General features: G+C 49.2%; 1 protein-coding gene across 8 annotated transcripts in view; it reads left to right on the top strand.

Annotated features, from left to right (window-relative positions):
- APBA1 (amyloid beta precursor protein binding family A member 1) overlaps positions 1–13,151 on the top strand; it is a 207,696-nt gene that overhangs the window by 137,340 nt on the left and 57,205 nt on the right. For all 8 annotated transcript variants that reach the window (XR_006966147.1, XR_006966145.1, XR_006966146.1 and 5 more), the window contains exon 2: positions 936–2,197. Coding sequence is in view for 5 of the 8 variants with exons in the window: in XM_047101879.1 (XP_046957835.1) it covers positions 1,016–2,197 (1,182 nt within the window). In the remaining 3 variants the exon portion in view is untranslated. The remainder of the gene's footprint in view (positions 1–935; positions 2,198–13,151) is intronic.

Here is a 13,151-nt window from a genome sequence, read left to right as displayed (position 1 = left end):
CATATTTTTAAGAAATTAGCCATAATTTTCACATACCCAGTACCGGCTATCATGGTAATTCATAGAGTCAAAGAATTTTTAGGTCCAGGGTATATGGGAAGTACACTAGTTAGTGTTTCTTTACGTGTATTTGTCAGAACATTGGCCTCTAGGGGAAAAAAGTGTGGGGTGGGTTCCTAGTCACACAAATTTGGGAACCCCCACATCTTGTGTCTTACTCCTAGATTCTTCACAATGAAAAGTCAACTGTAAGTCAGCATTTCCCAAACTTACTTGACCACAGAGTCTTTTGCCCTGTGGAACAGCTGTAGGAAATGAGTGGGTTCTCACAGTGGAGGCTCAGAAAATTAAGCCACCGGTCCCAGGTAACAGAGCCAGTAATGACAGACAGGACAAGAACCCTCTGAGGGTAGGTAGCCTGCTTCCGAATGGCTGTATATTTGTATTGACAGCAATAGCTCAAAACATTTCGAGATGATTTTTTCCCCTTGAAATTTATTTAAAGAACCGTTTCTAAAGTATCCAGGATCCTAGTTTAATTTGGAGAGATTTATCCCTTAGCAGATGGAAAATGTGTCAATTGGCTCATTCAATTTAGTAGTACTCTTTATTCATATGCATCAGAAATGGAACCTGAATAGTAAGCTTGGTGGAGGGAAAACAAACCGCTCGCGAGGCTCTCAGTCTGAGGGGTGGGGAAAGGAGAAAGCCAGCAAGCAATTAGACAAGTAGATATGTAATTACAAATTACGATACATGCAATGCAGAAAATGAACTGTGTGCTGTCGGGCTGAGTTTAAATTTGCAATCTTTTTTTTTTTAATTGACCCGGATTCAGAAGGGGTCAATAGCAGCTGTTTTTACGGTTTCTCTGGGTGCTCAGCCCAGAACAGTGTGAAGCTCGTTAACAGCCCCTCCCCTTCTTGTCTTCCCAGCCGGGTGGAGCAAAATGAGCACGCAGTGAGCCGGCCCAGCCTCTGGCCCAGCCTCTCTCCCAGCCGGCCCGACGCCCACCATGAACCACTTGGAGGGCTCCGCGGAGGTGGAGGTGACCGACGAGGCGGCAGGCGGGGAGGTGAACGAGTCGGTGGAGGCTGACCTGGAGCACCCCGAGGTGGAGGAGCAGCAGCAGCGCTATGCGGGCCGCCCCGGGCGCGGGCGCGCCGTCGAGGACCCGCGCGCCCCGCCGGGGCAGCAGGAGGAGGAGGAGCGCGGGGAGTGCCTGGCGCGCTCGGCCAGCACGGAGAGCGGCTTCCACAACCACACGGACACGGCCGAGGGCGACGTGATCGCCGCGGCCCGCGACGGCTACGACGCGGAGCGCGCGCAGGACCCCGAGGACGAGAGCGCCTACGCCGTGCAGTACCGGCCCGAGGCCGAGGAGTACACGGAGCAGGCGGAGGCCGAGCACGCCGAGGCCACGCACCGCCGCGCGCTGCCCAACCACCTGCACTTCCACTCGCTGGAGCACGAGGAGGCGATGAACGCGGCCTACTCGGGCTACGTGTACACGCACCGGCTGTTCCACCGCGGCGAGGACGAGCCCTACGCCGAGCCCTACGCCGACTACGGGGGCCTCCAGGAGCACGTGTACGAGGAGATCGGGGACGCGCCCGAGCTGGAGGCGCGCGACGGGCTGCGGCTGTACGAGCAGGAGCGCGACGAGGCCGCCGCGTATCGCCAGGAGGCCCTGGGCGCGCGGCTGCACCACTACGACGAGCGCTCCGACGGCGAGTCCGACAGCCCCGAGAAGGAGGCGGAGTTCGCGCCCTACCCGCGTATGGACAGCTACGAGCAGGAGGAGGACATCGATCAGATTGTGGCCGAGGTCAAGCAGAGCATGAGCTCGCAGAGCCTCGACAAGGCGGCCGAGGACATGCCAGAGGCCGAGCAGGACCTGGAGCGCGCCCCCACCCCGGGCGGGGGCCGCCCTGACAGCCCCGAGCTGCAGGCGCTGGCGGGGCAGCAGCGGGCGGCGGGCACCGCGGGCGGCGAGGCGGGGCAGCGGTACAGCAAGGAGAAAAGGGATGCCATCTCGCTGGCCATCAAGGACATCAAAGAGGCCATCGAGGAGGTGAAAACCAGGACCATCCGTTCGCCTTACACCCCCGACGAGCCCAAAGAGCCCATCTGGGTCATGCGCCAGGACATTAGCCCCACCAGGGATTGTGACGACCAGAGGCCGGTGGATGGAGATGTAAGTACGCGCGGGTTTGGGCTCCAGCTGCGCGCGTGGCCTTGCTTGCCATCGGGAAATGACTTCACGAGAAAAGGGGTCCTGGGGTGGGGGGACGCTAAAATCGCGCCCACGTGGAGCCTCGGAAGCAGCTTGTGTTTAAGCACCCCTGAGTGAAACACAGGTGGATCGGCGTTTAAGTGTTGAAGGCACTTATCAGACCTTTAGAGGGATGGCTGTAAATCGGTGGTTCTCAAATGGTGCCTGGAACGTGTGTTCAGAAATTGATTTCTAGACACATCACACTCTTCCCACCCCTCACTTCTCACTTAGAAGCCCCAGGGGTGGGACACGAGAATTTTATTTTTAAAAATTTTTTAACATTTATTTTGGAGAGAGACAAAGCACGAGCAGAGGAGGGGGGCGCAGACAGAATTCTAAGCAGGCTCCAGCTCTGAGCTGTCAGCGCAGAGCCCAATGCGGGCCTCAAACCCACAGGAACCGTGAGATCATGACCTGAGCCGAAGTCAGAGGTTTAACCGAGCCACCCAGGCGCCCCGAGAATTTGTAATTTTCACGTCAAGTAAAAACCACATGTGGGTCGAGCAAGGAGAGACTCGGTTGGAAACGCTTTTTTGCAAAGGGGAGAAAGGTTCTTTTGTAACAGGGGATGGGCGGGCATATAGCGGTCACATGCCATGACAGGCAGAATGTTTTAAATAAAGCACAGGTTTTGGCTTTTGCTTTGTATTCACTCTTCATAACCTAAATTCTCTGGCTGTAGAATCTGCAAGGTTCTCTGTGGCTGGGCAAAAAGAGGGTCTCTTTTATAGGGAGGAGCAAAGTGGGCTGGAAAGAAGGAGGCATGGGGAACAGGGGTGAAAGCGTGGCTTGAATGCCTTGCAGACAAGAGTGTGTTTTAACTGGAGGCCAGCCTGTTCCCACCCAGAGGGGCCCTTGAGGAAGGGTTGTAGGCTGGCTAAAAGTTCAAGGACCTGGAGGAACAAAAAAGGTTCAGGCAAAGATTAATTAACCGACATTTTGTTCTGACTGATGGACAGTTAGCTAATCATTTTTCAGGCAAAAAAAAGTGAATTTGAAGGGTCTGTGTCTGACCTTGTCGTAGGTAATCAAGGGGACTCCTGTGAGTCTTAGGTGAGTCATGGCGGGGGGGGGGGGGGGGGGGAGGGGCAGGGGGGGGTGGTCTTTCCAGTAAGCTATTCCCAGAACACAAAAGGGTAGGGGGGAGGTTTCGTGACCTTTGCTGTTTTCCAGAATCACAGGGCTCAGGTGAAGCTGAGGGTCAACTAACAGGGTCCCAGGTGGTACTGATGCTGTTGGCCACAGGACCACCACTTGAGAGCCACTTTCTTAAAGTAATCCCTTAACAGTTTGGAACCGCCATTGTGGCACCTTTTGGAGGGCATCAAGGGAATCCTTCTGAGGTTTTTCCTGCCAGAAGTTTCTGCAGTTTTTCACCCACCCTGTGCCTCACGTTGTGGCTTGCAGTAAGGGAGCCCGGGCACCCTTCTCCACAAAAGTCCTGTTTGGGGTTTTAAACCGAATTGTGCTTCGTTGAGAAAACGTACAGAAGGCTCTTGCTGCCCCTGCTAATGTTTTATTTTCCATTTTTGAAATATCTAAGAAATTTGATAACCTGGTAAGCTTGGATGTCACAGTCCATTCAAAATAAATCGAGAAGGCTAACCTTTGCCTCCACAGCCTGGCACTAAAGCTTCTCTTGAATAATTTTTAGGCATTTTCATTTAAAATGGGAGCTTGGACTAAAAGAAGGTTTAGGAGGTTAAATTCAATTTCATTTCATTCTGCATCCTGTGGTTGCACCAGGTTATTTCTCAGTCCATGTTTTGGAGTGAGAAGCCATTATTGGAAGCTGTTTGTTCGTTCGACTTATGCGTGAAGGGCTGTAGAGGTCAGGGGTATCGTTCACCTCCTCTTTCAGTAACAGTCAACATTTGCTGGTAGCTAATTAAATCGCTGGCACCTTTCAGGAAAGGTGGGAAACTGGTTGGGAATGGATCTGCGTCCTCCCCAGCAGGGGGGCAGCGTTGAATCAGGTAGTTCAGCGATGCTCTGCGTCTCCCTTCTGTTGTCACATGCCAACAGTGAAAGACAGGTGCATTCACATGTAGTCTTCCCCTTGGCCTCCAGCTGCCGCCAGGTTCCTTCTGGCAAGAAAGGAAATACGAATAGGGGCGCCTGGGTGGCGCAGTCGGTTAAGCGTCCGACTTCAGCCAGGTCACGATCTCGCGGTCCGTGAGTTCGAGCCCCGCGTCGGGCTCTGGGCTGATGGCTCAGAGCCTGGAGCCTGTTTCCCATTCTGTGTCTCCCTCTCTCTCTGCCCCTCCCCCGTTCATGCTCTGTCTCTCTCTGTCCCAAAAATAAATAAACGTTGAAAAAAAAATTTTTTTTTAAAAAAATAAAAAAAAAAAGAAAGGAAATACGGCGGCATTTTGCAAATGTAGGGGAAATGGAGCGGATTTTCAAAAGTAAGGAGATGGTCGGGGTGCCTGGGTGGCCCAGTCGGTTAAGCGTCCGACTTGGGCTCAGGTCATGATCTCTGTGGTGTGTGGGTTCAAGCCCCGCGTCCGGCTCTGTGCTGACAGCTCAGAGCCTGGAGCCTGCTTTGGATTCTGTATCTCCCTCTCTCTCTCTCTGCCACTCCCCCACTTACCCCTGTCTGTCTGTCTGTTTGTCTCTCTCAAAACAAAATAAAATATTAAAAATTTTTCAAAAAAAGAGTAAGAAGGTGGCAAGAGACTGGGTTCTACATCCTTTTAGAAACTCGGAAAGCCATCAGGAAAGAAGTAGCAAGAACATTAAGTCCAGTTGCTGTCTTTTTTCTCACATACACTAGCTCCTTGACGTAACCGACTTCACCCTGTGGTCCCTGCAGCCTCACGACGAACCCACAACACGGCCCACATTGGGGCTGGGGCTTGCTTTGATTCATTTGAACTGGGAGAACAAGTTAAGCCTCTTACACGATGTTTCATTCAAAAGCTAGAATTATGATAGGATATCGCATGATGCGTTAGAAATTCATTCTGTCAGAAATTCAGCTTGATGGTCAGAGATTGGTGAGTAGGGCTTACTAGGTTATGAAGAGTTAATGCAAAGCAAAAGCCAAAACCTGTGCTTTAGTTAAAATACTCTGCCTGTCATTTTTAAGCTGTTTGGATTTGTGGGTTTTATTCCATCTGTCTTGCCACATTCATAGGAAGGACCTTACGGGCACCTGGGTGGTTCAGTTGTTTGAGCATTTCGCTTCAGCTCAGGTCATGATCTCATGGTTCATGAGTTTGAGCCCCGCATTGGGCTGTCTGCTGTCAGCACAGAGCCCACTTTGGATCTTCTGTCCTCCTCGCTCTCTGCCCCTCCCTCCCTCCGTGTCTTTCTCTCTCTCTCTCAAAAATAAAACATTAAAAGGTTTTTTTTAGAAAAAGGAAAGATCTTCATTTCTTACCTCTTGGATGGCATCATGAGAGGAAAATGGAAGTATATACATTATGTTGATTTCCATCTTAGCATCAAAAAATAGTTACTGAATGCTCTGTGTATGCTATTGTAGAAAATGAAAAAGCACTGTTAAAAAAGTGTGGCCCAAAGTCTGCCGGGAGAGTGTATTTTTGTTAAAAATACAAATTACTGCCTTTCCTTTCCAAATTGGAATACCTAGGGTGGGGGCCAGGGATATGTTGTGGTTTTGTTTGCTTTGGTTTATTTCATTTTGTAAATTCTCCCTGTGATTCTAAAACATATAAAAGATTAAGAACCACTGATTCGCAGGAAACGAATGTATCCTCTGGACAGTCGGCCCATGCGAGATCTGTGGTTTTGAGACTTCGCTAAATCTTTTATTAGCCCAGGTCTGGTTTTAGCAAAGGGGACTGTCCCCTTGTGATCGTGGTCAGCAGACCCGGACAAGGGGCCTTGGATTTCTTGCTGTAGGAGCAGTGCATTGTCAAATGGCATGATAAGAAACCACAGTGAGTAAATAGAAGGAAATAAAAACCACCTGCATTACCAACGTGCCAGAGAGAACCGCTGATGGGCTGCATCTGCTTCCGAGTTTTGCTCTTTCCGGGAGCAAAGTGGTATTTGTTTGTGAGCGAGTCGTATGGAAGGTGAAAATGGGATTGCTCATTAGCCAGAACTTGAACATATACTAGAGGCCCAGCACTGATCGAAAATAATTGTTTTCAGGGGCGCCTGGGTGGCTCAGTCAGTCAGTTAAGTGTCTGACTTCGGCTCAGGTCATGATCTCATGGCTCGTGGGTTCCAGCCCTGCGTCAGGCTCTGTGCTGATGGCTCGGAGCCTGGAGCCTGCTTCGGATTCTGTGTCTCCCTCTCTCTCTGCCCCTCCCCTGCTTGTGTTGTCTCTCTCAAAAATAAATGTTGAAAAAAATTTTTTAAAAGAAAATACTTGTTTCTGGAAAATTGTACCAATACTTAAGTGCTTTGCTTTTAGTAAAGATTTCTCTATTCCTCGTCTGTTTGAAAACTACCTCCCAAACCCCTTCTGGAAAAATTAAGGAATGACCAGTTCTGAAAAGTTTCACAATCTACCAGTCTCTCTTTAGCCAACAGAAATCGTTCTGCGGGGCACCTGGATGGCTCAGTTGGTTAAGTGTCTGAATCTTGATTTCGGCCCAGGTCATGATCTCACTCACGGTTCATGAGTTCGAACCCCCCATCAGGCTCTGCGGTGACAGAGTTCGAGCCCCGTGTCAGCACAGAGGCTGACAGTTCCGAGCCTGCTTGGTATTCTCTCTCTGCCTCTCTCTTTCTGCCCCTCCCCTTCAATCTCCCTCTCTCTCTCTCTCTCAAAACTAAAATTTAAAAACTCGTTCTGAGTAGAGAACAGAGCATGGTGGAATCAGAGAGATGGGGAGTAACAGGCATCCGGCGTCATTTGGAGGGTTGTGGCTTGTTGAGTGGGGATTGTGCAACTGGAAATGGTGTTTATCTCTACTCACAGAGCTGCACTAAAAGGACGGTAAAATAAGAAAAAGATGTAAAGCCACCAGGAGACAGCAGCAGAAAAGAACACACTGCCAGGACCCCGAAGTGGGGCTGGCTGCAGGAGACATTGGTGCTCCCCGGGGCTTCCAGTTGTCCTCTTCCTTCAGGCACAGGGAGCCCGGTGCCACTCTCACCCACCCCCTGGAAGTCGGGCGTGGCCTCTAACGTGGGAGTGGTGATGTGCAATGCTCCTTCTAAGCAGGAGCCCTGAAGCCTCGAGTTAAGATGATGGGGTCATAGGCACCTGGGTGGCTCGGTCGGTTGGGCGTCCGACTTCGGCTCAGGTCGTGATCTCGCAGTTCACGAGTTCTAGCCCCGCATCGGGCTCTGTGCTTCCAGCTTGGAACCTGCTTCTGAGTCTGTGTCTCCCTCTCTCTCTGCCCCTCCCCCACTCGTGCTGTCTCTGTCTCTGTCTCTTTCTCTCAAATATAAATAAAAATATTTAAAAAAAAACATGATGGGGCATAAGATGGCGGAACCTCTCTCAGCACAGGTCCCGAGGGACCGTGATGAGCAGGGCTCCCTGATGACCCGGGGGACATGTAGCATGAGAGAGGAATACACTTGTGTTGTTCTAAGCCTTGGGGATGTGGAGTGGTTGTTACACAGCCTGGCCTGATCAATACCGACTAATACACTGATAGGTTTCTGTTGACTCTGCTAAATGTCTGTGAGGATTCGTGCCATGAATTCCCCCAGAAAGGTTCAGGAATTAGAGACCCCGCATACCTCAGGTGGCTGGCATATGGCTGAAAAAAAAAAAAAAAAAAGATGGTTTGGAAAGTCTGTCACCGGAAACATTAGATTCCTTCTCCAGCTCAGGCACCAGGTTACCACCCCCTGCCCCCCGGCCCCACAGAGGGTGGGAGGTTTACTGTAAAGGAAGGGGTGACTCAGAGAAGCCCTGGACCTAGGGACACTAGTCACTGCTAAAAATGGGAATGAGGCACCTTGGAGAACACAGGGCCTACTAAGTAGTGAGAGAGGCTGAGAATGCCTTAGAATTCTTAGCTGTCAGGCTTAGAACCCACCCGCCCCTGGCCCCTTGCAGGAGGTTAGAGTATTCCCCTCCTCCGCCCCCCCCCCCCGGAGGAGACAGGCCCAAGAGCAAATAACTACAGATACTCATGTTTGGGGCTTTCCCGACGGAACACCTGGGTCCCCGCCTGATCTCACCGCAGTGAAGTTTCCTGCCTCTCGTGAATCTTCCAGTGGGCTTTTTGGGGACCCACTGTTGTTAAATGAGTGCACGCCCAAGGATCACCAAACATCTGAAGAACATCTATAACGAGAAAGACAAAGACACAAAAAAGCAAACGGAGAAAGGTACTTGAAGAAATAAAAGCAGTGCGCTGAGCGAGAGAAAACCGTAAGATACTTATTAGTATCCTCAGAAAGGAGAAAATAAGGGAGCCATCAAATTAGAATAGGACACCATCAGGGCACCTGGGCAGCTAGGTCCGTTGAGCGTCCAACTTCGGCTCAGGTCATGATGTCACAGCTTGTGAGTTCGAGCCCCACGTCGGGCTCTGTGCTGACAGCTCAGAGCCTGGAGCCTGTTTCGGATTCTGTGTCTCCCTCTCTCTCTGCCTCTAACACACTCGCATTCTCTCTCAAAAATAAATAAACATTAAAAAAAAAAAAAAAAGAATAGGATGCCATCTTTAAAAAAAACTCCTGCCCCCAATTTTTTGACTAGCAAATATGATAGCAGAAATTAAAAATTTTAAAAATATTTCAGTAGGAAGAGGACAAAGTTGAGGGAATCATCCAGAAAGTAGAACAATGAAGGCAAAAGGAATGGAAAGTAAGTAAGAACATAGATAAAATGGAGAAATCGTGAAACAAAAGATGTTGAGAACTGCCTGGCAAAAAGACTGCCCTGGGTCCCTAGAACAGTGATGTGAAAATACAAAAAGGCAGGGGGCACAGAAATTTCGGAACAGACAGGAGGAAGAGAGGATCCTGCGGGCTTGCCAAGAAGTTATAACGGGTCCCAAATGGTCAGGAATCTCCGTCATTTGATCACCCTCAAAATGGTATTGATCTTCTCAAAAGCAATGCTGGAAACTGGCAGGCCTACACACCCCTAATTTCCAGTTGAGTGTGAAGGTGGAATCAACATGTTTTCAGATACGCGGGGTCCCAGGAAATTTACATCCCATGTACCTTTGCTCAGGAGGCTACTAGAGGATTGCTCCCCGAGAGGGGAGCATAATTCAAGAAAGAATATGGGGTGCCTGGGTTGCTCAGTAGGTTAAGCATCCCACTTTGGCTCAGGTCATGATCTCACCATTCGTGAGTTCGAGCCCCACGTCGGACTCTGTACTAACAGTGCGGAGCCTGCTTAGGATTCTGTCTCTCTCTGTCTCCCTCTCTCTGCCCCTCCCCCACTTGCACTCTGTCCCTCTCTCTCTCTCAAAACAAATAAACTTAAAAAAAAAAAGAGCTTGGGGGAATGAGGTCCCACACAGGAAAGAAACAGAGGGATTCCCCTGGGTGATGGAGAAAGAGATCCCAGATGACAGCTGTGTAGAGGGACAGGGCATAAGCCAGTGCAGTGTGGGCCAGAACCTGGAGGGTTTCCAGAAAGTCTGGAAGTGAGAGATTTCCTAATATATTTGTACCGAGAGGAATCTTCGATTGTTTTAGCAGAGTTTGGCATAAATTATTGATGAGTACATAGAAAACGAAGCAAATGGAAAAAGCGCAGTTATTTGCGCGAAAAACAATTGTTACACAGGCAAGAAATGCAATAATATACCGCGTGTGTCCCAGCAGGGAGGAGCATAGGCATAGTCTTCAGAGTATAAACACTGAACATTGATTCACCGGAAATCATGACATGACGAGGATGAGGGAAGGTATAGTGTAAAAGAGGTAAATCCTGGTCTTTTGTAGATGCCAAGAAATAATGGCTAAAATTGAAAAGTTAAGGTGAGGCAGCACGAGTGTGGAAGATCCCAGAAGGAATGCTGAAAGACTGGGCAATGAGGCCATGGAGGGAGGAAAAATGGGGAAAGGGACGATGGTGTTTGCCAAAAGCCTGACTTTTCAAATTATATTCACCCATGTCTTTGCCTTAAATGAAAAATATAAAAGAGTAGGGGTGCCTGGGTGGCTCAGTCAGTAAGCGTCCGACTTCAGCTCAGGTCATGATCTCAGGGTTCGTGAATTCGAGCCCCGCGTCGGGCTCTGTGCTGACCGCTCGGAGCCTGGAACCTGCTTTGGATTCTGTATCTCCCTCTGTCTCTGCTCCTCCCCCACTCATGCTCTGTCTCTCTCTCAAAAATAAACATTTAAAAAAATTTTAAAAGAGTAGAATCCCTCAGAGATCATTCATGTACAGCATCATCTCAATGATACTGTCCGTTTTCTTGACAAAAGAGAGAAGAGCCAACATCTCTATTATGTGCACGATTTATAGAAAATGTGTCGTATGGTCACTGTGTCATATGGTGAGACACATGTAAGGTTTTGTGTGTGTGTGAAGCATGCACACTTCCATTTGGCTCACCTCCACACACAGAAGAGTAGAGAAGGAAAAGTAGGTCAAGGCGGAGGGTTGAAGAACACTAATTGGGAAGTGGATTTGCACCTTGACAGTGAAAAGTTTGAAGAGTTCAGGAGCTGTGGGCTGGATAACGGGCATTGAGTCTGGAAACCACTGAGCATGTACGGGAGGACGTGAAGCAGGGATACTATTTACCACAGTGGGAACAGCACTGGCTGAGGTCAAATGTGGATGCGCTGATTCCTCAGATTTGTATACTTATTTAGGTTCATGGTTTTTTTTTATTTTGAGAGAGAGCACAAGTAGAGGAGGGGCAGAGAGAGAGGGAGAGAGAGAATCCCAAGAAGGCTCCTCATTGTCAGCACAGAGCCCGATGTGGGGCTCAATCCCAGGAACCATGAGATCATGACCTGAGCGAAAATCAAGAGTCAGGCGTTTAACCGACTGAGCCACCCAGGCGCCCCTAGGTTAATGCTTTTTTACCTTGAAAATGAAATGTGTTCGAGATACCTTCCTTTACCAGGGTACATTTGCGGCCCATTCTGCAACTTAGGACCAGCAGCAGATTGTCATATCCCTACCAGTGGGGAGTAATGTTCGAAGTAACAGAACTTAGTTGTCAGTAACAAAAAAGGGAGTCATTTTCCCATGAACTGTGAGGACCTGAACTGACCAGGGTCATTTTTTTGAGAGAGGTGAAGATCTTACTGTTACAAACTTCAAAATGAAAAGGCTTGACCTTGAAATCCCTTTCAGAGCGCAAATAATTAATTTCAGTCATGAAAAAAAAAAGGGGGGGGAGTGGGAGAGTCTGTGCTTTTGCTCTCTCCCCCTGGATTTGAAGCATCATCTCTGATTATTTACCTCACCTTTAGAATTCCACCTGCCCCAGAGAGGCCCTGTTTACAGGGCTGAACAGGTGTCTCCCCACTGACCTCAGACCATTGCCGCGTTGGAATCACTGGGGCAAACCTCTTGCCCGATCTGCACAGCAGAAGGCAAGGTCTCCAATTGGACTTTGTGCTGTGTGGAATGAAATTAAGTGATGGGAAGATTGATTTTTTTTTTAACTCCCAGACTCTAATCTTTCCTCTTCTCTCGACCCCGTTCCCAGGAGGAATCTTTCTCAGCTTCTTAATGGATCGTCTCACTAGCCAGTGCCTGTGTGACACTGTGGTGTGGAATATGGGGAGAGCCCCCAGGAAGCAAAGGGATGATTTAGCCAGAGAGAAATCTGTCATCACTTTCCAGATAGAAATTCAGCACACAGGGCCACAGTTTGTATGTCTGACCTGATCGCTTAATCAATTGGAGCTCAGGAAACTTCACAAAGGTCTTTAGAAAAATTGTTAGCTCCCCCGACTGTGCACTCTCAATATTTTCTGATAAGTGGATGGGGGCTATAGAGGGGAGGAAGGGAGGGTGCAGGGAGAGGAACAGATATATCATGGGTAATTGAATTCAGTGGTAACCCAATTAAACCTGGGCCTTGTAGTCTTGGGGAATTATGAAATATGATTTATCTATAGACACGATCATCTTCCAAATGAGACCCACTCCCATTACAAGGCTAACGGGCAGCATGTTCTCAATACAGAATGCAGTCTCTCAACCCGCTAGCCTTGAGGCAGTTTTCAGTGGCCACTTTCTTGAGAATAGCCATAGAGAGGGTGTTGGGATAACAGGCACTCAACTGTGTGCTTGGTGTGCCTAACTGATTTCTTCAGTGGGTCAGGCCCTGCCAGCGGGACACCAAAAACTTAATAAGAATAGTAATGAATTGGGGGGTGGGGGGTGCCTAGGTGGCTGAGTTGGTTAAGCGTCCGACTTCGGCTCAGGTCGTGATCTCATGGTTTGCGGGTTCGAGACCCATTTTGGGCTCTGTGCTGACAGCTCAGAGCCTGGAGCCTGCTTCGGATTCTGTCTCCCTCTCTCTCTGCCCCTCCCCCACTCGTGGTCTGTCTCTGTTTCTCAAAAATAAACGTTAAAAAAAATTTTTTTTTTTAAAGAAGAGTAATGGATCGAAGAAAATTCAGAGCTGGGCTGGACATTTTGGCCTCAGTTTTCTAGACACAGTAGCTGAATATATCTGGGTTATGTGACCCAGGGGCCTCAGCCTACCAGTCAATGTCTTTGACACATTTCACAGAGCTTTAGAGGGCAAATCGCCCTGGATATCTGACTCCCTTTGTCTTGGGCAAAGACAAAGAGGTTCCCCCAGGAACTAATTTCTTAGTGTAAATTCCAGGCATGACTAGACAGACCCCACTGGATCGATACCACATGGCTCCTTCGGTGTGTAAGGATTCCCATCCCCCAGCACCTAGACTCACCTCACTCGTTGGCTTTGTACTTATGAATTCCAAATTTACTTCTGTTTACCCAAACTTGCTCCCATGCCACACATCTTACACA

The sequence above is a fragment of the Lynx rufus genome, unplaced genomic scaffold (genome assembly GCF_022079265.1).
Source record: "Lynx rufus isolate CCGP_SWC_20201006 ecotype Redwood Valley unplaced genomic scaffold, mLynRuf1.p SCAF_10, whole genome shotgun sequence".
NCBI lineage: Eukaryota > Metazoa > Chordata > Mammalia > Carnivora > Felidae > Lynx > Lynx rufus.
Note: the sequence above shows the minus strand (reverse complement) of the source record. Positions and strands in the feature narration are given on the sequence as shown.